Raw genomic sequence first — 27416 nt, forward strand, 5'->3', positions numbered from 1 at the left:
AATTAGTCTGGGAGCCTGGCTGCTGCTCCGCAGAGCCAATTCATGAGTAACACATCTCCCATCTGTGTAATTCATAAACTGACCTCGGCTGTTTGACGTATTGATTTTTGCTGGAGTGGGGATCCTAAAGCATCCTTCCCCTCTTGTTGGTGGGTCTCCATCCAGAACACACCGTGCTCTGGCTCCGTGGCTCCGGCACATCCTGTGGTCATCCTGGGGTTACAGCGGAAGGTCTGCTGCCGCTGGTCTGCTGGGGTGCCCCAGGCATGTGGATGGGATGGCTCCCACAGGACCCACTCCCACTGATCATTATTGTCTATGAATAGCTGGTGCATTGCAGATGGATGGAAGAGGGGAATATATATGGGAAGGAAACAATTGTAGAAATGGAAAGAAGGATATGGTGGCACAAAAGAGCCTGTTATGGAGGTTTGAGTGAGTACGTATTTGTGTGTTTGTGTGAGGATGAATACGTGGTGGTGGGAGGGACATGAGAAATTTCATTTTCAAGGACACTCAAGTCACTCGCTGTGGTGATTCAAATAACAAATCCACACTGATTACTGCAGCCAGGCTATATAAACAAAGTGTGGCTGTTTGGAGGCAATAAGAGGGAGAGGGGGATGCTCACAGAGAGGAGACAGTGAACAGACAGGGGGAAATGAAGATGATAAAGAGGATGTGTCCATCGCCTCATTACATTTCAGAGCCGTTGTTGAACATGCAATGATTGCTGTCCCTTCACATACACCCCGTTGTTCACTCACTCTAGCGCTCATGCATGCACACACACACAAAAGTGTATGTCCTTTAGGAGGACACTGCATTGACTTGTGATAGCTACCCTAAGATAGAGTAGCTATCACAAGTCAATACAGTGTCAGGTATGGCATACCTGATCTGCATCATGATTTCTGAACTCTAAAGTTGAATGGTTTACCTACATGTTAGGCTATTGTGTGAGTTAATGTAGCCTAGGCTTTATCCTAAAAATGAGTAGGCTACTGAGAATAAACAATCAGTTATTTACACCAATTAATCGATTATGAACATTTGCTGGTTGCAGGCTGCACTGCTGCAGCCATGGCTGGATGGTGGCCTAGAGATTCAGGGCCTTGGGTCAAAATGTGTTGTCAGGCTCTTGTTACTTTTAAGTGTCAATAGGAGTGCAGGTGGCACTATTGAACGCAGTGTCACAAAAGGCCCAGGTTTTCAACAGAAACCAAATCATTTGACACAACTTAATTTACGATAATGCACCAAAGAGTGAACATAAAGGGCTGTTGGTGGTCTGTTTTTCCCACTTTGCTTAATCCAGCCATTCATTTTCTGATGATCTTTTTCTACTAGGCTAATTGACTCATCACATAAGCTCCAAATAACACTGTCACACACAGGTGCAGACTCACACACATCTGTTTAAGTAGGACTGAATGATTGTCTGCCTGCTGCTTAATAATGATGATGAGAACAACGATATTATTGATCACTCTGTCCTTTCTGTTACCAACCGCCTGCTTCATTTTGCAGTGACATCTATTTGTCCTTGTGGAAAATGTTTGAGGTTCGGTTTGTGTTATGAAAAAGCTTTGGCACCGATGTTAAAACTCTGTGTAGACCTCCCTCCTCCTCCTCCTCCCTCTCCTCCTCCTGTCTCTCTCTTTCTCTGTCTTCATATACTACGCTATGGTCCACACACTCCCTCCAGTCGCGGTAACGGGCGTGCGGTTGCCAGTAGAGACGCGCCAACAGTTCGGTGAGGAGCGTTAACGGCAGAGCGGCACGGGCTCTCCCCCCGCCATTTCCTCGTGCCGCCGAGCCCTGGAATGTCGAGCAGCGGCTCGAGCTCTTCCTCGCGGAAGGAGTTCGACGTGAAGCAGATCCTCAGGATTCGATGGAGGTGGTTCGGTCACCCCGCGGTGCCTCCGCCGCACTCCCCGCCGCTGGGAGACTACTTCGCCGGGAGGAGAGCGGGCGGCAGCTCCGGAGACGGACCGTCAGTTAGCGGCTCCAGCAACTCGACTTCAACCGGTGTAACCCCCAGCGCGGGGGGTCAGGGCGGTCTGGTGGCCAGCGGCAGCGCCGGGTCTAACCTGTGTAACGTTAACGGCAGCCAGAGAAAGTTTGCTGATCCGCCGGGGAGTCGGGGCGGTCCGGTCGGGGCGACGGGGAGCTCCTGTCCCCGCTCCCTCAGCCAGCCTGAGTGCCGAAGCTCCGCCGCGGCGCTGTCCTGGGTCTCCCCGCCGCCTCATCGCCGCTCTCGCCCCTTGACGAGCATGGAGCCCCCCGGCGAGGCCCCGGTGCCCCCGCTGCTGCCCCCGCTGCTGCCCGAGCCCTCTGCTCATGCCGGGGGAGAGGAAGAGGACGCGGCGGCGGCGACAGCAGCGGCAGCGGTGGGCACGGAGGAGAGCAACCACCCGGAAACCGACTCCAGCTCCTGCAGGTAGGATGTGAGGCTCAGGCTGAGGCTGGGGCAATGAAATATCGGATGGATTTGAGACTTTTTGGTCAAAACTTCCAGGGTGCGACTTGCACAGAGCATTAAAAGTCACTTTGGTGTGAGATTCACAAAACACACACGCCCTTCAATGTTTGTACAAGTGAAGAACTTCTTGCTAGTTATTGTGGGAAAAAAAGTAATAATCATCCTCCTCCTGGCACATTATCATGCCATTTAATTTGTCACTTCTCCCATTTTCATCCTCATTAGAGCTGCAACAATACGTTGATTAATCAATTAGTCAGTCGACCTAAATCAATCAATAATTAGCTATCTTGATAAGTCATTAATCACTTAGTAATTTTTCAAGCAGGATTCCCCAAACATGTGCTGTCTGAAGCCTGTCCGATGCTTTTCTTTGTCATATCTGGTCCTACACTGGAGATGGTGTGGCTTTTGGGCTGTTGGTCAAATAAATCAAGCAATTGCAATACATTTAATTTGGTGTTATTAATTCCATTAAAGTGAAAACAACCCGTAATAGACAAAATAATATGTTTAATCATTAATCGAAAATGAAATTACTGGTGCTCCTTCTCACTGTAAAGGGGGGGGAAGTGATTTACAAAGCCAGAGGCGAGTGAGTATGCAGTAGTGGAGGGCCACACATTACATAGCCTACTGTATAGACAGGGAGAAGATGATGGCTGAGTACCTTTGGGACAGCATGTGGTCCAACCTCCTAATGAGGCTTCACCAACCAGTTTCTGTTGAGTACACACACACACAGACACATGACACAAATGGTGCACTCTTGTGAATATGGGATTTTCAGAGTCAAATTAACAACATGACTTCAGGCCTGAGCTCTAGTCTGCATGTTGCTATACGATGCACTTGACATTTATATTGTTTTGTTTTGGCTTGACTGATTCCCCAGCTTTTTGCTCACAGCCCTTAGTGCTCTGCCTGTTTGTGTGCACATGCATGACGAGGGCGTGTGTTGGTGTGTAGTGGCCATCCAGCCATAGTGCTGTGAAAAGGCTTTAAATTAATAGTTGCTATGGAGACAGCAAAACAGAGCAATTAGGGGCATTGTAACTCCTGTTAAAGTGCATCTGTAAGGATCACCGATTTATGTTTTTATTATGATGCAGCAGTGAATGTGAGGACGTAAAGGAAGAAATACAGCCAGTGTGTTAGGTACGTGTGTGTGTGTGTGTGTGTGTGTGTGTGTGTGTGTGTTTACTATCCTGGCATAATGACGCATCTGAAAACCTCCTATCATTCTCTGTGTTCCCAAGACACGCATCAGAAAATATAAATGATTCATAGGGCTTGCACACATGCACACTCACACATTAAAACACAGACATTTTTTTTTAAATGGATAAATGTCTGAGGCTTTAATTTTTATTCTACACCCCATTCGTTTTCATCACAGTTGTGTGCATTTGTGTGAGAAAACGACAAGAAGAGAAATGATTTTAGAAAATATAAATTGTTATGCAAGGCTGGATGTCACACCACTTAAACAGAAAATTACTTCTGCTTCATAGTAACACACACACACACACACACACACACACACACACACACACACACACACACACACACACACCTTCCTCCTTAGCATAAGCAAAGAAACAATATATGTATTGTGCATGTGCGTGGATATAGCCATGTCTTTGCACATGTTATGGTTGCCATACCAACACTGAGATTAGTTTCTGCAGCATATATACATGTGCAGCCGTGTGCATGCAAGTTTTTGTGATGTGCATCATGTGTGTGTTGCTATTCATCATCTCCCTCTGAAGGCTCATGTGTACAGTGTGATACTCCAAGAACACGGGTGGCAGAATCCCAAATGGGATCACAGGCGGGGACGCATACTGAATCCTAGAGTGGCTGAAGGCTCGATTCAGCTCCGCTCATTTCCTCCTCCTCCTCCTCCTCTTTTTTTTTTTTTTTTTTTTACTTTCTCACCCCACCCAGCTCCCCTCCTCGCCCCCTTTAATCCTGGTGTGTGCCTCTAGTACTTGCCCTCTCTCATTCTCTCTCTCCTTCTGTCCCATGTTCATCTCCACCATTCATCTGCTCTCTCCTCTTTCCCTGCTAATGTGTGGAGGGGGAACAAAAGCATTTGTATGTGTGTCACGGAGGGTGTAACATGTGACCAGGCAGCCAACGTGGCCGTATGATCACGTCGTCTATCAGCTCACAGAACTAAGTTTCATTTGCATCGCTGGTTAGCCTACAGGCTAATCAGGGCAGATTGTTAATCACGAGGGAAGATGTGTGTGTGTGTGTGTGTGTGTGAGAGAGAGAGGCAGGAAGAGAGACTCTCAATGACAGTTGTGTGAGTGTCCTTGCCTGGTGCAGGGGTTTAAAAAATCTGGCTGCATGGTGTTGATTCGCCCCAGACACACTCTTTCTTTCTCCTCTCTCTCCCTCTCTCTGTTTCTCCCTCTCTGACCACGTTGAGTGCCTGCCAGGCTCAATTAAGGGGACTGGAAGGCAGCGTTCCCCCCACTTCAAAGCCATCTCCTCTGGCAGTATTTAGCCACACCATTCGTCTACATACACACACACACACACACACACATACAAGAGGACGGGAAAGCCAGCCAAAAAGCCTCCTTGGAGGGTAAGAGCGGAATAGGCAAAGAGAGAAAGCCGAGGCAAAGATGGATGTTGGGATGATGGGATGAGGTGGAATCAAGTGAGTGATGGATGAGATTAGTGGGAGATATAAATGTGAGGACAGGAGACAGATGTAGAGGAGCAGAGTGAAGATGAGTCCTGCTGTTGCAGATCAGCAGCGGCACACAGCCAATTTGTGTGTATGATACTTTCTTGCAACCTAGTGTCTGAGATTACTTAAAAATTCAACTGACTTTAAGCATTAAATCATTTTTTAAATTGGGACACATGTGTAGCAGAAAGAAGCTGCAAACAGCTCTGACATCACCTTTCACCCAGGTGGATATTGCAAATAGTTAAGAAGACACAGAGCAACATTATGATTCATTTTAAGTCATTTTTTATGGCCACCAGGCAAATTATATATTGTAAAAAATAGTATAGGTTTCATTCCTCTTTTAGCTCTGTGTTTGGTCTCCACCAACACCTGGGAGAAACATCTTCAGATTGCTTAGTGCTCCATTATGCCAACCAGTCTCTACCTGTCTGCCTCGATGTTTTTTTTTAAACAATGCTGATGAGTGTAGTAGAGTGTGAACCAATATCATAAAACTGTGGGTGGGAAAATCTGAAAGGTGCCATAAAACTCCACAGAGCTGGATGATAATTGTCACTACAAATTTCCATGTAGTCACGTTCTCTATCCAAAACAATTCTTCATAGCAAAGGGAAAATCCACAGAAAAACCCAAGATAATAGATCCTGTCCTATTCCAACAGACGCACAATAAAAGAGAAGACAGTATAATTACAACAGTAAGGAGTAAAGGAGTGAAAAAGTAAAAAGTCCAAATCAGAAAAGAGGTTTTTCCTCTGTAACTGTAGAGTTGAAGTGATATCTTCCTCAGAGTATCACAGTGTTTTCTTATCTCTCTGTGCTGGAGGGCCGGTCCTGCCACTTCGGCTGTGAAATTAAAAAAATGGAAGCAACAGCTCTGGCTCTCCCAAATTAAAAGCTGGTTTGGGAGCTATGATGGCTGATGATTCACAGGGTAGGTAGGTATACTTTGACTAACACACACACACACCAACTCTCTATCCTTCTCTCTCGCACACACACACTCCTCATCAGCTCTGAGTGGAAGAATAAGACATAACAGCCCTGGGCTTCAACACTTCCACCGATGAATAACGAATGTTGAAGCCATCCTGGCTCAAAATCCTGCTTCATTTTCCGTTGTTGGTATAGATACAAGGAAACTGGTTGCCATTAGGGAGCAGAGTAAATTACTGCGTATCCTATGGGCTGAGCTCCCACAGCTATTTAATTGGCAGCTTCTCTTTTAAGTGGGCTAAATTTATCTGGCCATTTACTCCTAGTAATTGGACCATTAAAGAGCTTTTGTCTGCTTCTGGCGACATAATGTAACCGTGTTTAAAAAGTGAAGGAGAAAGCGAATATGTGTGAGGGACTGGTACAAAGAAAATGATGGCACATGGAAGACGTGGAGCAGCTGGTGCAGCTCTCTCCACACATCTGTCTCTTTGTCACGAACAAAAGTGAATCAGCATCAACACATGCACTCAAAGCTTCTGTCTCCTCGTCTTTATTCCTCTGTTTGTCCACGTACATGCGACTGCGTGTGAATCCTTGTCTTTTTGTGTGTTTTTTATATGCACGCAGGACGTCCAACAGCAGCGCCACGTTGTCCTCATGCGTGTCGATGGAGCCGTGCGCTTGTCCCGAGGAGTGTATGTTCACCGCTCTGTCCCACGCCGACGTCACCTTTCGCAAGATGGAGGGCTACCTGAGGAGCCGGCAGCTGTGTGACGTCATACTGGTGGCTGGAGAAAGGCGGATACCAGCACACAGGTAGGAGGAAAGAGATGCTGATGTGTAACACATGCGCAGCAAAGACTGTGAACTTGAATAGATGCACATGACAACGACTGGTACTTCTATAACGGAATAATCTTCGTTAAAAAATAAAAATCTCTTAGCCCCAGTCTCCATGGACACAATGTTACTTGTTTTGTACATCTGACAGTCTAAAACCAAAGTTTTTTTAGATGAGAAATTATTTCAGACAGAAAAAATAGTTGTTCTTGCATTTTCTCCACATTTATAAAGTTCACCAGTGTGAGAAACCTGTGAAGTTCCTGTGCTGAAATTTAATTTGAAGTCACAGTTTTCAAAAATCTGTTTTAAGTATATCATACAAAGTAACGATGTGTGGCTTTGGAGCAGATTGAGGCCTCTTCCTCCATGTTGCTGACTTACCAAACTTTCCCAGCACTGTATGAAACACACACACTGTAAATATGCACACACATACACAGAGGCTACTGACAAACATGCATAAATATAAATCCTACTACAACAGTAATTAATTAGACAATCAATCGATTAGCAAAATTATAGATAAAGATAAAGTTAATTTGCAACTTTTTTTTTTTGCTAATTGATCATTTCAATCACTTTGTAATTATTAATGTTGAACAAAAGTTAATTTCTCATTTGCAGCCTTTGTCTCTTTCAAATTGTATCAGTGTGTGAACACAAATACAGCAAAATGAAACCATCACCTGTGGATAGGCAAGATATTTTACAAGTACTTAGTCAATAAAAAATAAGTAGATTAATAGATAATGAAAGTAATTGTGATTGGTGGCCTTAAAGCCAACTTTTTTTCTTTTTGTTTAACCACACACACACACACGCACACACACACAGAGGTATTATCTGTAATTCTTGCATGAAGTGCTTACAAACGTGCCAAATATCGCATTTTCCATACGCAGACACACACATGCAGTGACACTTAGTGAGCACACAGCACGCTGTTTGAAAAAGTGCAACAGACCAACAGTCACGCTCATAAAAGTCCCCTTTTATTTTTGTAGTCTCTCTGTATCACACATAGTCAAGTGAGCCTCTGAATCATGCATCACACACACACTCACACACTCACACTCACACATGTCTGTCATCCACCTCATACCCCTACTCTACTCTACACCCTGCTCTGTCCCTGTTGCTCTCTGGGCATGAGGCCACCGGTGCAGCAGCAGCAGGCTCCATCTGCACAGGGATGAGACAGAAGAGCGGCCCTCCACCAGCAGAAAGACTCCTTTTCTCTCGCTGCCTTCCTCTTCTGCCTCATTTGATTTAGTCCTCCAGGCACAGATGGTGGCAAACAAAAGAAGCTGCCGCACGAGAATCCTAATGGTGTACGTGAAGGAGTGTGTCGATGCCTAAAGTTGCGTGGATGTGCGCGTGTTAGTGTGTGCCAGCAAGAGGGCGGCAGTAAGACGTCTTCGCCTGAAAGTGCTTGTTTTGTTTGCAATTGATTTATTGTACGTGTAGGATAAAAGTGCTTTTCTGGGAACAAAACATACACCTTCTTACTCTCCGTCTCTCTCCGTAACACAAACAAATACACCATACGTGGTGAATAAGCCACTTGTATTGTGTGTGTGTGTGTGTGTGTAGTGTAGCTGCTTCTTTCTTGCAGAGTTTGTTGCAAGCAGCTCACTGTGAGCAAATCCGGCTTACGTGTGTACAGTACATTTAAAAAGTAGAGCACAATTTTATCATTTTGTCTCTGCGGCTGTACCCTATAAAAATACATTATCTTGAAGATCTATTTTTGTAGCCCCATCTGGACCCCTGTGTAAGTCTGCCACCTTCGATAATTTCAGTAAATATTCATTTAGAAACTTCTGTGTACCATTATTGTAGATCAATAGATATGCTTCTGGGGCCCATTAAGTGCAGACCAAGGTTCATTTTAGTACAAGACAAAGCATCTACAGCCTCTCTGGACCTTTTCTGGACAGTCTAATCCACTCCATGATAGTCAATCCCTGAGGGTCCCATAGAAATGTTCAAGGAAACGACTGAGTGCTGCTCTTTAGCGGAGGTGGAGCAGTTCACCAGACGCACCAATCAATGAGTTACTCTTCATCCTTGAAGCCTTTGTTCTCGAAAACTAAAAAATATTGTTTAAAAAGTACTGACAGGGCATAAATATCACCTTTCTGTCACTTTCACTGTGACTTTTTTGCTTTGCTGTGATGCACCAAACCATAATGAGGTTGTTATTGCAGCCTGTGGCCTGTGGCCGGTGGACTGAAAACACCCACTAGCATGTGACAGTTGGTGCAGTTGTAATTGGTGTTTTTTGATTGCGAGTGTGAGTGACCCACTGGTGTTGGTAGTTGAATAGTCGGCGGATTACGAAACTTGTTAGATTCATCCTCCGGCAATCCACCCAACAGATGTTTGTTTGTTTGTTGAGATATTTCAGTCTGGACCGAAGGGGTGGAATACGGCGGCCCTGAGGGCTTAACACGCTGCGACTTAAGAAAGCACACGCAAAGACACACAATAATTACAGAAAACAACTTCATTATGTCCCCTGAGGTGTTTCAGTTTGTGTTGTGTTGTTTATTTCACTTGATCAAAGGTAAATTAACCTTTATATAATGATATTATTTCTTTTTGTTGATATTCTGTCTCTTTCTGTTAAAATAACCTTACCATAAAAACTATAGACTGTGCGTTTCTTTGTGGGGGAGCAAACTCAAATACTTATTTTCCCCACTGTATGCTGTCAAATTGATGAATTTGTGTTCACACGTGTTTTCTTTAGTCATGGTGCACTGAGCCCTCAGGGCCACCGTAGCGGAACAAGAGCAGAACAACAGGTTGCAGTCACATCATTAGCATGACTAGAAACGTACATCTCCTGATCATGTGTGTCCAAGCAGTGAAGAAAGTCTCTCCTACCAGCCCTCATGTTGTTTTTCCCCTCTCTGTTTTCCCACCATTGTGTCTCTGTACCAAGCAGCACATCCACTCTCAAACAGACACAGTGTTCAGTTTCCAGCTCTCGCCCTCCTTTCCTGAGTCCAACTCATCTGTTTCCTCACTCTGGCATTTTGTCTACTCTCAGCTCTTTCCATTATACTGTGACACACTGTCTGCCATGTCTCTGGCTTCAGCACACTGCATTTGTGTTTGTGTGCAACTAACCCACTGCTGTGTGCTGTATGACTTCCTTGCAGCAACACATCTTTGACATCTTTCTCTGCAAAACACACACATATATTCGCACATTGCTCATCCCTGCTTCAGGCTATCTGTCAAGGTCCTGATGTCTCACTCAATAATGAAATGATACATAAGTACATAATTCATACATATTCATTACAAACATCCACACACACATTGATGTCAACAAACAAACAGTTGAAGCAGAAAGAACATTTAAAATCGGTTAATATGAGCTCAGAGCTTTAATCTGATATTTTAATGGATCATATTTAGGACAGGACATCAAAATGACTGAACCTTGCGGTCATGTGAAGGTGTACATCCTCCTCAAAGACATACTGTATAGGAAAAACACTGGACATGAAATATTAAATAACTTACTCTGGCTTTTTAATACCTTGACATTTGTGTGTCTTTGTGTGCGCGTGCGTGTGTGATGTACTTCATGGTGACATGCGAGGTTAATGGATTGTTGTGGTGGGAAATTAAGTAACAAGTGACCTTAAGATAAAACCTCCCTGTTCTCCATCTGCCTCACTCGCCATTGAATCTTTTTCTCGCACTCAGTCACTTCTAAATTTTACATTGACCTCACATTAACCATATTCCTCTCTCTCTCTCTCTCTCTCTCTCTCTCTCTCTCTCTCTCTCTCTCTCTCTCTCTCTCTCTCTCTCTCTCTCTCTGTCTCTCTCTCCCTCTCTCCTTTTTGTCAGTTCTCCATGAGCTCAGCTGCTGTGACTGACACATGCAAATTGAATAATCTCCCGTCTGACTGCAGGGACTGACTCTTGGTCTTTTATAGTGCATGCCAGGACTCGATCTGACTGGGGCTGTGTTTTTCTCTTTATATAGTTTTGTGTGGAAATTTCTGTGAATTCAAAATATCAAGCTCAGTGTCAAAAAGGGCATGGACAAAGTACAGCTTAGTAAAAGCATGTTTAAAATAACATCTCCAGCTCATTCACAGAGTTAGGGAATGAAATAAAGAGCATAGTTTAAAGAATAATAAAGACTTAAGTACTACAGTATATAGTCTCGTTTGGCCTGTTGTATTTTAATTTATTTTTTTAATTTTACCTCTTGTTGTAAGGTATGACTTATGGGATAAAATCACCATGTTAAGTTTAGAGTCCAAATTCTCCAGTCCAATTTTCAAGCAGAAACCCCAGACATTGTTTGGTTGCAGTTTCTTCACAGTGAGCACTTTATGCTTTTCTTTGTCATACATAACAATTGACTGATTATATTTAGGCTTTGGACTGTTTGTCATGTAAGTCTGGCAACCTGAATACTGAATCTTTTGAATGTGGGAAGTAAGAAATATCTAATCATGCTTATGGCCGTAGTTGAGATGGACATTTGCTTCAGATAACAGTGTTATAAGAAGTCAGAGGATGTGTTATTACGATGTTAGTGTGTTATATGGAATAGGCGTCTTCCGACATCTTTTCCAAATATCAGTTTAATATCACACAATTTAGTAACCCTCCAATGTGGCACAAAACAAACAAGTAAGCTCGTGTCAGTTTCTCATTCTCAGTACTTTTGAGAGGAAACGCGATCCACTGCAGTTTGACTGTCGAGCAGCTAAACGTCTGAGGACATCAGGCACTTTATCCTCAATATGTTCAGTGTGTACAAACATCTGGAGATGCCTAAAGCTCATGCGAAGCTTTTGTTTGCACAGCAGCTTCCCCCTGCCTCTAATGACATCTCTTCAGAGAGAGGGAGATGGTTAGAGTCCCGTACTTCTATAAGAGAAATCTGGCGACCAACATATCACTTCATGAGCAATTTAATCATGTTTGCTGTGCATATGCATGTATGCAGGGTTTTTTAACCCCTACCATTGTGATAATGGCAGTCCATTTGCTTATTGTTTTTCAGCCCTCGTGGTGCTGGATGGAGACACAGAGGGTAGTGCCATTATAAGGCACATTCCTTTCTCCCTGCAGTGTTTTATGTTGTTGTTTTGTTTGGCATCTTCTACGTCTGACAGCATTTAATTCTCACTTGCCCCGTGCTGCAGATTTTAATTGCTTTACTGTTAAAAGTTCTTTAAGGGCGTAAGGCTGCAAATACAATAATATAGAACAGTCAGGAAAAAACTGCTGTGGTTTCTTTTGACACCTATCACATACTTTCCAGCCCACCTCACTTGTCTCGTGTTGCTGCACTCCTACTCCGTAAGCCTGTTCTATTAAAGGAGCACCTGCTCATGTTGGTGGTGCTGACTTTCCGCTCTTGCAGATAATACACACCTGCTGTGACCTTCAGTCACACACACACGGATGTTCACACATAGGTGGAGTGATGAGCTCTGAGGGGAAACACATAGCTACATGTCAAATCTTTCCAGGAAGACATTCATGGTGCACAAGCCGTCATTATCACTTATTATTACCAATCTGATAGACATTTTGAGAAAATTACAGAAATGGTGAGTTAGCAGGGAGTTACCATGGTTATCTGACCAACAGACAAACAGGATGATGTTGGATGAGTGTTGTGTATTGTCTGGTGGTGTTATCATGTCCAGGCTGAACCTCTCCGTCTCTGTTCTGCGTCTTTTCCCTGACAGTCCAGACTCATCCTGTCAGCAAGGTCAGAGCACTCTGTTCTTCCATTACTGCTGTCCATCCTCTCTAACTGATGCCTGACACCCCCCACACCCCTCTCTCTCTTCACAGGCTAGTACTCTCATCCGTATCGGACTACTTTGCAGCCATGTTCACCAGTGACGTGCGGGAGGCCAAGCAGGACGAGGTGAAGATGGAGGGAGTAGACCCAGATGCATTGTGGGTGCTGGTGCAGTATGCATATACAGGTACATTATACTGTATGCACGTGTTCACTCAAAATGTCTCACTCCTTCTTTTCTCCAGAATAAAAAATGTCACTGCTAGTTATTGCATATTGTTAATTATTTTAGAAGATTTGGGCTTTTGTGAAGAGATATAGTTCTGATTGCTATCAACTCAAGAGAGGACAAAAAACAACAATGGATGTTTTCATGTTGCCGATGCAATATAAACCCATTGGTACCACAGACTGTAAATTGCTCCTTAAAGCAGAAGTAAGCTATCCGGTCGTTTCGGCTAATGCTGCGTTCCAGGCAGGCTTTTGAAACCGTAAGTTACAGCTTCAAGTCACGACTTACGACTTTGTAGCGTTCCAGGCAACCCACAACTCGCGTTTCTCCGACCTGTTTTACCTGTGAAAGTGCACTATAACGGCCACTCGTAACTTCCGACCCGTGAACTCGTACCAGATCGAACTGGTGCGACTTCACAGGTCAGAAAAACACGAGTTACGGGCTGCCCTGAACGCACCATAACTTCTTGTCAGCCGACGGAGTTAGCAGCCCCCGCCCTCGTCATGGATCTATTGGTCCTCGTCCCTACGTCACCACATTCACGCGCATCCCTTGGCTGCACACACAGAGAGGACCGCCCCTTTATGCCGTTCTCTCTCCTCATTGGATAAAAATTGTAGGATACAAGAAAAGTTTTCTCCTCGGCTCAGAGCAGAGCAGAGGGACTGACAGATCCGTGTTTCGGTCCAAACACTCTATGTAAGTGATTGCTGTCGGAAGATATAACTATTTAAGACTTATATTAACACAAAAATATCGCTTACTTCTGCTTTAAATCTTGAATCTTGTAAAAAAAAGAAAAAAAAAAACTGGAAAAAACCTGAAGAGGTGTTATTAATGAGTACATTTTGTTTTGAGATTTATTGATGGCCAACACCTACTGTTACTATTGATCTCAAAATCTCTTAAATTATAGATCATAGAAATTTTAAATACATAGCCCCTTTGTGGTGTCTTGTTTCTCTTTATCTGTCTTCTCCTCCATCCTCTCTCTCTCTCTCTCTCTCCCTCCCTCCCTCTCTCTCTCTCTCGTCCAGGCCGTCTCGAGTTGAGGGAGGACACCATTGAGTCTCTGCTGTCAGCCTCTTGCCTGCTGCAGCTGTCGTCTGTGGTTCAGGCCTGCTGCTCCTTCCTCATGAAGCAGCTCCACCCCTCCAACTGTCTGGGCATCCGCTCCTACGCCGACGCTCAGGGCTGCCATGACCTGCAGAGGGCTGCTCACGCCTACACCATGGTGGGTACACCGGTTTATATCTATACGTCGGGTGCTTATAGAGCCACCACAAGAAGATGAATGAAAGAGCAGCTTCGGGAAACATAGATCTGAAAATGATCATGTGCTGTAGATCCAGATGCACTGCAGTTGATATTTGGGCTCAAGAGTAAGGAGCCAAATCTAGGATCAGTCTCTGTTTTCTTTCATTATCATTCTCCAGCTCTATACAGCCGTCTCCATAAGATTTCGCCCATTTTCCACTTTGATGTTATTTTTGGTAACAAATTGGCTCCTCGTTCTCAACGCACCACACACCATCGCCGCCACGATGGCTGTTTTTTTTCAGCAAAGGGTTGCTATGGTGACGATGAAATAGCTCCTTCAACTTGATTATTCTTTTTCGTTCCTTGTTCTCCTGTGTCTTTACATGCCTGTTTCTTCAGCCAGCCTCCCTCTGTGCGTCTGTCACTGCTCCTCGCTTTCTTTCCCTCTAAGTGGATTATTGTTAAACTTTAATCTTGGGTAATTATGTCATAGAGGTGGCTTTATCTGGGTGTGACTGTCTGCCTGTGTCTGTAAGTCATTTACACACACACATTCCCACGCTCAGGATTATTACAGAGCTACACAGGAGGCTGACTCGCGAAAGAGAAGTGTTGTATTTTCAATTCTCTTTTTTCATTCTAAAGGTTTTCTGTATGTGGGAAGCGGGTCATATTTACACATTTCATTCCCTTTTGCTAACTTTCCCACAAAGAAGACTTCCCTCAAAATAAATAAACAGAATAAAAACACCTACACACCAATAAGAAACGATGTGGTTACAGGACAATGGCAACAACCATCAATGCCATTGTCATCACCTTGCTTATTGTCATTGCTGACACAGTTACAACCAATTACAATGTACCACATCTGGTGTTTCTAGAGTGGTTTGTGTAGAAACACCAAATATTTAGTAGGCCTATTTGTTTCTACCCTTGAATTCCTAATTCAACAATTACCTCACCAACAGAAAATTAACATGCAGCCATTTTAATAATTAATTCATCAGTTAAATGATACTAGATTCACCTTCTTCCTGTCTTTTGTGACAGTTATGCTTATCTCTGTGTGGCTCTGATTAGACTGTCAGACAAACGTTTTGAAGACGTCACATTTTGCTTTAGGAGGATTTTTATTGATTATTATAATTATCAGCAGATAAAACAATAATGACATGATTATTTGTCACAGCCCCCCTCTCTGCCTCTCAAACAACCTCCTCATCTTCTATTACTGACTCATCTCACCCTTTTTTTCTCCAGATTTTCTCATCCATCCGTCTCTGACCTTTCCCAATCCCCCATTTCCCTCATTCTTTCCTCCTTCCTTGCCTCCTTCCAACCCTTGATCTCTTCTTCCATTCTCCACCTCCCCATTGTTTTTTTTCCCCACTTCTCATTCCCCGCTGTCTTGTGCAATACATTATTCATTCATCCTTACTCTTTAAAACAAAACCCTGTCCTTACTTCTCTACTCTTACAGTGATTTCATCCATGGCTCTCTTTCAACTCTCTCTCTCCACCAGGATCACTTTTTGGAGGTGGTGGGAGGTCAGGAGTTCCTACTGCTCCCGGTGGAAGAAATGGAGAGGCTGCTCACTTCTGACGACATCAACGTGCCAGATGAAGAAACCGTGGTAACCTCTTTGCTAACATGGGTCCGCCACGACACCGCCACCCGGCAACGCCACCTTCCTTTGCTGCTGGCTCACATTCGCCTGCCACTGCTGCAGCCACAGGTGAGAACTGATCCCACATAACATGTTACAAACTAATAATAATAATAAATAGAAACTTGTATAAAAATGAACTTGTATAGTGACAATAAAGGCAGATTCTGATATAACATTTACATTTTTTCAGACAAGATGAGAGTTTCAAAAACTTTTTTTTTTTCTAACTGAGCATCTATTTGATCAGTCGGAAATCAATGCTGGACCTCATCCCTATTCCCAATCTCAGCATTGGCACATGTACCTGTAGCGAAAACCACTCCCCATGACGGCTGTGGAGTGGACGTGGTTTACACATCTTAGTTGCATTTCAAGGTGCAGACACAGAAACAGCTCGTTCTCAGGAGAGCTTTGGAGAGACACTTTTAGATTGCTGAGATGTAGAGCTGCAGATTGATCTGGGGACAATACACTACGAATACAATATGGTTGGACAACTTAGACCTATGTGAAATGGTTGAAAAACAGCATAATATGGGACCTTTAAATATCTAAGCAATTGAAAAGGATATACAATCTAAAAATATTGGGCTCAGTTTTCCTCCTGTCTGACTAATAATAATTCTTCAAACTGCTGTGAACGATGAAAAGATTAATTACATTCCCAAGAGCACATTATTGGTCTGCTCTGTTCATAAGGGTGTCATCCATTCCTCTTGCTGTGTGCCATCATTCAACACATTTCGAAACTAGAACTTAACCACACAGAAACTGTTGTTGTCAGAGCTTTGTCTAAATTTTCACATCTGTCACAGCGAAGCACCAATTAAGAGTCAGTTTTCTTCCTGATGATCTGTTGGATATGAGTCATGGTCAAATTTGTCTCTCTCCTTCTCGCCTTCTCTCCCTCCCTCTTCTTCACTCCCTCACCCTGGCTCCAATCTGTCTCACTATACTCTTAAGGCAATTAGCGGGGACCACAGCCATTACGCTAACTGTAGATCACAACCATTACTCTATCAGGTGTGTGCTTGTGTTTGTTCTGTGTGTACATGTGTGTATTTGAGTGTATGTGCATGTTTCTCCACACCCTTCCTCCTTCTCTCTCTATCTATCTCTCCTCTTTCTAGCAAGTGTAGCAAAGTATCCAACTGGTAATGTGATGCAGAGACGTTTATATGCTCGGCAGAACCTCGGTTACTGCCTGGAGCTTAAGATTCACGCACACACACTTGCACAAACACACATTCACGCAAACCTTAATTAAGTGTGATATGTCTCTTAACTGCAGCTAAATTATCTGTTCTCCTCATCTCCCTCATCAGTCATTTCACTATACGTATAAAGAAAGTGTAGAGATAAAACTCCCTTTGTGGTCCTCTCCTCCTCTCTCCATCTCCTCTGCCTGCACCTATACATCTTGTTTTTGTACTCGTGCGATATACAGCGTGAAGTCCTCAGATATATGACTTTGCCCTGGTCAGCTGAAATCACAACTGCCTGTAACATGTAATCAGGGAGAAGATGGATGGTGGAGAGGTAAAGCAGTGGAAGAACAACAGAGAGAGAGAGAGAATAGAGCTCAGGGTTTATTCATCTTTCTTAACAATACATCACATCTACCCCTCCGCCACAATGCTTAGCTGACAAATAAAGTAACGCTCAGCAACCTCATGAGCTGAGACATGCCAAGACAACAACACTGAAACCTCACGAAGACAAGCGATCAATAGTCATCAGACAATTACTTACTTCTCTATCCAGGGCGCCGTGTGATTACTCATCAAGAAGATGTCTATTCACCAGATTAATACCTTTAATCCCTGCTCCCCATTACCACTGTCACACACACACACACACACACACACACACACACACACACACACACACACACACACACACACACACACACACACACACACACACACACTCACAAACAGTGACACACACTTGGTCTAATCCTCTCAGAAGAGCATCGGACCAAATAGCTGTGCGATTGTGTATATAATACACACACATCGTAGTAAGACTGGAGATCTGCTAGAAAAAAGTAGTTGGTGCAACATATTGTTTAACTGAAATCAAGCATACACACAGGAACAGCTGATAAATAGAGAGAGAAGGTCAAACCGTGCTCAGACAGACAGACGTCATTTGAGAGAAATCAGAGGGTAGTAAGGTATGTTTCTGTGTGTATGTGAGTGAGTGGATGTTATAAGTGGACAAAGGCCGCGTCTGCTTCTTGTCAAGTGTGAGCTGAAACAGACGGGGCGGCACAACTGTCCCTGCATCCACTGTGAGCTGTAGAGAGGACAGAGAGGAGAAGAGGAGAAGATGAGATGCCCGCAGGACTCAATCTTATCTCACCCTCCACATTCAATCATCACAGCGTGATGGATAAATAGCACGGGAGAGGACATACACAGTTGTCTATGTCCGTCCGCCTTTATCACACACGCACGCATACACACACACACACACCATTGCTGAAATAGGGTTCACCCTAATTTGTCCCTCAGTGATTGTATGCAATGGAAGTGTGGGTTCACCCTGGCGTGTAAGCTGCTTATCCATTTAGCACGCTTGCTTTACGCTCTCCACGTCTGCCTGAGAAAATTGATTTTACATTCAGTGACCAAGTTGAATTATTTGGGCCAAATCTTTCTTTTTTTGTGGTGGGGTGGGAATTATGGGGCGCAGCACAGACGAAAATGAGAGTGTAAAAATAACTGCTTTTTTTCCCCCTCATTACCATATATCCTTATAATACTTGTTTTCTGTAGCTAAATTTGAGAAGCCAATTCTGAGCATCCCTGCTGACTTAATCACACACATAGATGCAGGTGAACACACACGGTTGGGAAACTTCCAACGATTTTCAGGACCTGCTTCTCATCTATTAACACACACACGTACGCAAACACACATCTATCTAAATGTAAATCATGCAATTCTTGCTTTCTTACCCTGAGGGAAAACTCACCCTGCCTCTCTCACAGGCACTGATTTCCTGTGGATATATTTTTAAGGAACAGACTGGTGGATTAAAGTGCTTCATAGCTGTCACCATGTATACGTGTGTTTACGTGCGTGTGTGTGTGCCTGTGTGTGTGTTTGTGCGCACGCGCTTGTGTGCACTAATGGTTGCTGGTCTGATCTGATCTAATCTCTCAATCAATGGGAGAACAGCTTTCTTTCGACCCTCAGTGATAACGTCGTAACCCACATTGGCCCTACTGTGTTTGTTTCAGCCGCTTGTTGACAGCAGTCATCACGTGTCCCAGTGCGTTCATGTGTACATTTCTTTGTGTGTGTGTGTGTGTGTGTAGTTCTTGGCGGACCTAGAGTCCAACTCTCTGCTCCGGGACAGCGTGGAGTGCCAGCGGCTGCTGATGGAAGGGATGAAGTATCACCTCTTGCCCCAGCGCCGGCCTCTCCTCCAGAGCCCTCGCACCCGTCCTCGCAAAGCCACCGTAGGAGCCATGTTCGCTGTGGGTGGCATGGACGCTACGAAAGGTATCACAGTCACTAAACTCTACACACCCACAGACTAATGCAGTTTAATACAATGTGTCACACTTAGGCAGGTCAGGGAAAATTCACAGTCAATAGTTCTTTGAAGAAGTAATTGAATTATTTCATTCTCACCCTTTATGTCGAGGAGGGAACATAATGTTTGCATTTTTACCACAGTAAACTCAAACCTGAATGTTATCTATCTGTTATCTATGTTTACATAAACTAAGGAGTAAGGAGCCCATTTAAATGACAATAATTGCAGTTGCCAAATGCTGATTACTACACAGTTCAATCGAGATGTCAAAACCCTTCTCTCTTTTCTATTATTACATGTTTTCCAGGTGCCACGAGTATTGAGCAGTACTGTCTGCGCCGGGACACCTGGAGGCAGGTCGCCACCATGAGCGGGCGGAGACTTCAGTTTGGCGTGGCCGTGCTCGACGGGCGTCTCTACGTGGTCGGAGGCCGAGATGGACTCAAGACCCTCAACACCGTGGAGTGTTACAACCCACACAGCAAAACCTGGAGCGTCATGCCTCCCATGTCCACACACAGGCACGGCTTAGGTGAGCACCTGGGGTATAACACAAATGTTGTGATTTACATACAGATTGAAACTGGCTTGGCAACGCCAGCTACGAATGTATTCAATTAATCTTAGTGTCGATACTGGCTGATAATAGGGAAGCGTTTTGTAAGAGGATTTATTTACGCACTTGAGTTCAGAGCAATGCTTTATACATGTACAATTTTAGAGAAAATTACACAGTTATTTGAGGTTTTCTGATATTTTGTAGATCTCTGGTTGACAGAATTTTTTCCACAATGAATTCAGAGAGCAGCAGATAATAAGTAATTCAGTGTCCTGCTCAAGGACACTTCAGCAGAGTGGGTTTAACCTGCAGATAACCACACACACACATTGCCCTCTATTCCAATGACAACATTTGATGAGGCATGCAGCGCTGGTGCTTCATTGTTTTGTTTTTTTCTAACGTGTGCATGTGAGGCAGGGATTCAAACACACATCTGGCAGCACAGATGTTCTGGCAAATAAATCCCTGGGGCATGGAAGTGTCAACATGCTGCTAACACTAACACTGCATGCTTAATGCCCTGAGTGTGGCTGCAACACAGACTAAAAACTCACACCCCTTGTCCTAATCGTGCCCAAGCTGATATTGTTTTGGTAAGCTGCCATGAGTTAATCATGCACACGTGTTTTACGGATTGCAGGTGTAGCTGTGCTGGAAGGGCCCATGTACGCAGTCGGAGGGCACGACGGCTGGAGCTACCTCAGCACTGTGGAGAGGTGAGAGGAAGTTTCAGGAGAAACTGTTTTTACAAAGAGATGGTGCAGCTAAGTGGAGCTGCAGCTCAAATGCAATCACTTTTATGCACTGGACTTGCTTGAGCTAATGGTTATTTTCTTTATTGATTAGTTATGGCTTTCTCAGTGCATCAGTTGCTTTACATAATGTCCGCAAAGAGTTCAAGGTGATGCCTTCATCATGTCTTGCTGTGTCCATCCAGCGGACAAAAGATCCAAGATATTCAGCTTGTTGTTGCAGAAAACTAAAGACACACATGAATAACTGATTGCAACTTATTTTTAGTTGATTTACTGATGGATTAATGGATCCGTTGTTCCTATTCTGCTGCACAGCAAGACAAATTGTTTTCTTCTCTTTCAACCAGGTGGGACCCCCAGGCCCGACAGTGGAGCTTTGTCGCAAGTATGGCTACACCCAGAAGCACTGTGGGAGTGGCTGTACTCAATGGCAAGTAAGTAAGGACGGACACACACACACACACACACACACACACACACACACACACACACACACTGCTTCATAAATCTTCACTACATCCAAGTAAAAGGTGAATTATTAATACGTGTCCTGTATCATCAAACATGCATCCATAATTCTTTTTTTTCTCTTTTATTTATTGTTCCTGTGGATGTTAAATCCATTTACTGTGAGCCAATCTGGGCAAAAGCTGCCAAATTAACGTCATTTAATATTACAGGTATATTTTACCATAAATTACGTAAGGATGACTGTACTGTAGCCTAAAGACAGAGAATCATTTTTACTGTGTAACTATACTAGCATTGATTCTGTGTCATTAGAGTACATTACCACTGTTTGCCATAAAAATAGCAAGTCAATAGGAAAATTCTGGGAAATCTAGCTAAAACATGCAGTCTAGTATTTCAGTCCTGATCTAAAAACCTCCCTTCTTTGTAAACGTTACATGATAATGTTCAGTATGTGCTCAAACTGTTTTAGGTAGGTGGCGATTCAACTGTATGGTCATTTTGCAGGCTGCAGTTTGCAGTTTTGTTTATATCAATGAGGTTAGGTTAAATAACAAAACAAAACAAAACAAAAAAACACCTTTGAATAATGTAATAATGCACGACTACAGCCTCCACAATCATTATACAGTTGGATCAAAACCTTTCTAAAAAAAAAAAAAAAGATAACCTTCATGACAGAGGATTTATTGCAGGACTTCAGCCAGCTGTACCTAATAAACTGCTGAATATATTAATAGTGGCATTTGATACATTCATGGCTCAAATCTCCTCATTTGCCTCAGAATCCTCCTGCAGCCGGCAGTACTTATTAAAATCGCAATATTGTGCCGTTGTTTTTATTATTTTAGTGCCTCAGAGAGACGCTACAGAGAAATGCTTTATAGATGCTAATTAATACAGAAACAACTGGTTTGTGTTATCCATGCCCAGCAGTCGTGTGTGTGCATTCCTGCGTGTGTTTGTGGGTGTGCATGTATGTGTTGTGTATTCTCTGGGCGCTTTGCCTGATGGAGCTCATTACTTGCTCGGCTGGTTCTGGTGCACTTTTTCCCCCTCACCCTCCCAACTCCATATCCATGGATGTTCATGTGCGCAGCACACAGACACACACACACACACACACTGAGTGACTGCTTGGAGTTGTGATGCCCCAAGAGTGTTTCCTGATTGATTTTGCTCACCTCACTTTATCACACAAAAACCTGGATAATACACAAATAAAATGCACGAACACACACTTGTGCCATCTGTGTACGTGTCACTAAATTGAAAAGGGAGTCTAAAAATGTGTGAGGTGTTCTGTGTGGCAGGTGTTTAGTGTGTGTGTGTGTCCACAGAGATAACGACATCTCCTGTCTTTCTCAGGTTGTATGCAGTAGGAGGTCGTGATGGCTCATCCTGCCTGCGTTCAGTCGAGTGTTTCAACCCCCACACTAACAGGTCAGAGACGAGGGACTTCATTTGACCAGAATTAATTGTCGGCTCCTACTTTATTTCCTGTCTGGCGTTCTTTCTGGAGAACCGCCTCCGTGCTGTTAAGGTTATTTACCCACAGATCAAAGGAGACAGGTAACCCTCTTAGGACGTTAGAATAGACCACACGCTGTTTATAGAGTGCACTCATTATGGGCTCGACTGGAGCAGATGGGGAGAGGGGAGCTCCTCATTGGTCCTTGGAAAATAGCTTTTAAAAAAGGAGCAACTTTTAGAGCACTTTGAGTCGGCTTTGAGTCGAGTTTGTCAGATTTTCCTCAGCGTGAAACTTCTCTCTGATGTTTGCAACCTCCGTTTGCAGATGGAGCAGTTGTGCTCCCATGGCCAAAAGACGTGGAGGGGTGGGTGTGGCCACATGGCACGGCTTCCTGTACGCCATCGGAGGTCACGATGCTCCGGCCTCATCCCTGTCATCTCGGCTTAGTGACTGCGTGGAGAGGTGAGTCGATGTTTGTGTATGCATGTGTTTATTAACATTGGATTTTAAGGAATAGTTGAGGTTGTTATCCATAGTTAGTAGTTCATTAGATCTGAGAGAGCACTAAAGCTCACTCATTAACACGCTGTGTGTTGCATTTTAAATGTCTGCGTGCATGGTCTGTTTGTGTACAGGTATGACCCTCAGACAGATGTGTGGACGGCAGTGGCCCCTATGAGCATCAGCAGAGACGCCGTCGGTGTTTGTCTCCTTGGAGACCGTCTCTATGCTGTGGGTGGTTATGACGGTCAGGTGTATCTGAACACTGTAGAAGCTTACGACCCTCAGACAAATGAGTGGACACAGGTAAACACCCAAACACAAATAAGCACTGAGGCGCACGCACACACACACACACACACACGTGCGCACTCACACAATTGATACATGTAGAAGCACAGAGCCTGGGCAGTTTGTGCAATAAGCTTTATTGTCATATAGGCTGATTTATATGTACGCACTCATATGTAACGTGACTCTTTAGGTCAGTAAAAACAAATAATAAATCATGATGTGCCCCAATAAAATTGTTATATAAACACACAGTCACAGTTTGACCTTGCATGTTTCCATTGTTATGCAAATGTGTGTTTTTCCCCGCGCTTATGTTGTTGTCCTTGTCGCTGCAGCTGTAGGAAATAGAGGAGACTGTTTGAAAGTTGAACCATCCCGTTCAGCTGAAGTCTATCACACTTCAGTTTATATCCCATCCTCTGCTCAGCCTCCAAGGATTTCCTAGCAGAGTCACCGGAAATCTGCCATTTCACAGAAATGCACCATGCTGAGAACAAGAGGGGGGTAGGTGGGCGGATACAGAAAAGAGAGAGCGCTCTGAGGGATGAGGACAAACTGAGATGTGAGGGGACATGTTGGGACCATTAAACGTGTCCTTTGTTCATTGTCAGAAACTCAAACAAACAAACAAACAGATGCAACGTCTACCCTGTCCAAGTGGCATCACTCTGCCTGCTCGCTTCAGCACAAATCTGTCAGTCTTTTTTTGCTTCCAACACTCATACATACATGGGTAGTGAGTTTGTGTTTAAAATTAGGTGACTGGCAGCTCAAACTGTCTGTGTAGAAGCTGAAGATGCAAAACAAAATGGGGAAAACAACCTCAAAAGAAACGAGAGCGTCACTTAGAGCGGAGAAGAACTTGGTGCCTCCTCTATGAATAATATTCTAGTTCACACTGGTGCCTCTGGAAACATGCACAATGTTGTCGATTTGACAAGATTACACATAATTAAGTCTCACAGACTAGTGTTTTTTTTTTTTTCAACCCCCCTTCAAGATGTGGTGAGATAAATCTGAGTGGTCACATCATGATGCAAAGAAGGAAAACAGCATATTTCTGCTACACTTTCTTGTGAATATCTGAATAATTTGACAGATTTGGGCCTCGAAAAGAAATTCAAATGAAACACTCTGTGGAAGAAGAGTCACTGTTTTACTCTGAAGTAGAGCTGCTCACAATCCACGAACACAGCTGTGTTCAGTCTGTGGGGCCACACCATGAAGTGGCACCAACAAGAAGTGGTGGCGTTGTGGAAGAACTAAACTGAACTGAACTTTCACTTTAATAACCACTGACCTTACACACCTATCATCATGTATATTTTTTGGCTTTTCATGCCTTTTTTTTTTATTAGATAGTTCAGTTGAGAGAGACAGGAAATGGGAAGGCACGGAGAGAGGGAATGACATGCAGGAAAGGGATGCCTGATGCAGAATTCGACATTCTACATACGGGACGCCTGCTCAACCTACTGCGCCACTCGAAACCCCATACTTATATATTTATATTTATATTTATATTTATATTATATTTTTATACCACAGAGCCCAAGAGGACTTCACATGCGTAAACCCCTCCACCACTCTCAGTGCATTGTAATTAAAACAACACACTACACTTTAGATCAAGTAAAAAAGCTTGAGGTCCAATTTTCTAACATTTGGTGTAGCTCCTATCATTTCAGGCGGCAGGGCTGTTGACATCACCTCATGTTGCAACTTCAAGTGTCTCAGTTTCCCCCACAAGCCGTGTCGCTGTCGCAGCCGCCGCCGCCGCTGCATCTGCCAACTGTTTTGAAATCAACCCAAATTAGCAGAACAAGTTACAATAACTCACAGCTGTCAGAATATCATCACGCCTCCAGCCCTCACAACTCGAAGCACATGTACTTGTATACTGTATCACGTCACACACAGAGACAATTCACACAGTGCTTCTCATGAGGCATTAAAAACATGTAAAAATCATAAACATTTTGCAGTTTGATCCCTGTTTTCCTGACAAGCTGGAATATTTTTTCTTTGTTGTTCTCTGGCAGCGGCTTTCTTAATTAGTTATCAGGTGACGTGCGCGGTCTGAGAAAACAATTACAGTAATCTAACCTATCGAAATGACGGGTTAGTTTCTTTTAATCCTGTCTGGATTTGATACCTCTGGATTTAATCTGGTTAAGCAAGTTGAGAACCACTTCCAATTTGACAGTATCTAATACAAAAGATATCACCCCACAAGCTTTGTAGATATTTCCAGTGTAATCCTTCAATGCAAAGACAGTTTCCATATCTTCACCTGCTAAGATCCACCAGCTTCCACTCAGATTTGCGTGTTTTCTTTTATTTGTCTTTCAGGTAGCACCTCTGTGTCTGGGCAGGGCAGGAGCGTGTGTGGTGGCCGTCAGACTGTGAAAACATAAACGCAAACAGCTGATGTTTGCTGGACTGTATCTGATGTGGCTGACGAGTCGCTCCTATTTACACCGGTGGGAGATCCATCGGCCTACACCAGGAGGGAAAATATATAAAGACTGGATCATCCAACACTCTTCAGGTTTCACACTTCGGCGATGTAAAGTTTTATTCTCCTTAAAGACTGCCAATCGTTTACTTTAATGTTAAGGGTCAGGGTGAGGTCCTGGTTTTATATCTGATCAGCCTGATAACGTCTGCCACGGAGGTGAACCGCCACAGACACACATAATGAAGAGGAATCTGCAGTGTTTATCTGAGCACAGCACAACAGCTGTCTGGCAGCTTTTTTTTTTCTTGCCTATTATTTTGTTCCTGTAGACAAGGTGGGACACACACACACTTGCACACACACACACAAACCTCTGTGCTGGCTTTCAGCTTCCATTTCTGCTGACAGAACGGTGAGAGAGGCAGAGCGCCTGTCAAGACATGTTGAGATGCCTCATCGTTTTACGCTCTTGGTTTTCCTAACAATATCTGATTTTGTGTATTGATGCTATTTTAATATATTCCCTATTATTTTTACGCTGCACTTGGCGAGTACTCTCCTCTTTTTTCGGTCCCTCTCTTCTCAGCTGACAGATAAAAGAGAGACTTGACATAATCAGCACAACCTTATGAACAGCTATACTGTAAGGAACTGTGAGCCTCCTCAGTCTGTTGAGTCAAAAACATATCATTATGCTTTATGTAATAACTCTGTGTTTATGTCTTCCATATTGCATCAGCTTACATCTGAGGCATACAGTAAACTTTGATATGCATCTTATTGAGGCTTTTTCTTAATAAGCTATACTGGCAACTTTTTATTTTGTTTTTATTTACTGTAATTCTGCAATTTTCACAGAATTGAGATCCATTAAGGTCAGTTATTGGGATTGTAGTCTTGGTGATGACGACCATGATAATAACACTGTGGCTTCTTCCTGATCCCTGTGTGGAAATGTTGTTTTCAATTTCCAGCCGAGCACAGGGTCAGCTATCTACAGACTTGATTATACACAGGGTCATTTGAGCTTTTGTGTCTGCCAGCTACCTACTTTCTCTCCACTGTGGATGTTTCTTCAGTGTGTGTGTGTGTGTGTGTGTGTGTGTGTGTGTGTGTGTGTGTGTGTGTGTGTGTGTGTGTGTGTGTGTGTGTGTGTGTGTGTGTGTGTGTGTGTGTGTGTGTGTGTGTGTGTGTGTGTGTGTGTGTGTGTGTGTGTGTGTGTGCGTGTTTGGGTGTGCAGAGATTGCAAGGGGTATATTTTTATCTCAAATGAGAATCTTCCCCCTTCCCCGCTCCACATCCTCAATTCCCTGCTGCTTTCTCCTCATCCCCATTTTCCCATTTCATCACTACACACACACACACATGCACTCAAGCGCAAACAAATACATG

General features: G+C 43.7%; 1 protein-coding gene across 1 annotated transcript; it reads left to right on the forward strand.

Moving 5' to 3' along the window:
* Nucleotides 1-1826: 1826 nt before the first annotated feature.
* Nucleotides 1827-26222, forward strand: klhl5 (kelch-like family member 5; the record flags this gene model as incomplete). Its single annotated transcript, XM_083983713.1, has 13 exons — nt 1827-2443; nt 6770-6958; nt 12836-12972; nt 14058-14254; nt 15807-16019; nt 19283-19469; nt 19814-20038; nt 20709-20784; nt 21171-21257; nt 22663-22737; nt 23093-23230; nt 23404-23575; nt 25916-26222. The coding sequence occupies 13 exons, from the start codon at nt 1827-1829 to the stop codon at nt 25970-25972; spliced, it is 2370 nt and encodes a 789-aa protein (XP_083839839.1). The 3' UTR covers nt 25973-26222.
* Between the last annotated feature and the right edge of the window lie 1194 nt (nt 26223-27416).

Source organism: Trachurus trachurus (assembly GCF_905171665.1).
Source record: "Trachurus trachurus genome assembly, chromosome: 1".
NCBI lineage: Eukaryota > Metazoa > Chordata > Actinopteri > Carangiformes > Carangidae > Trachurus > Trachurus trachurus.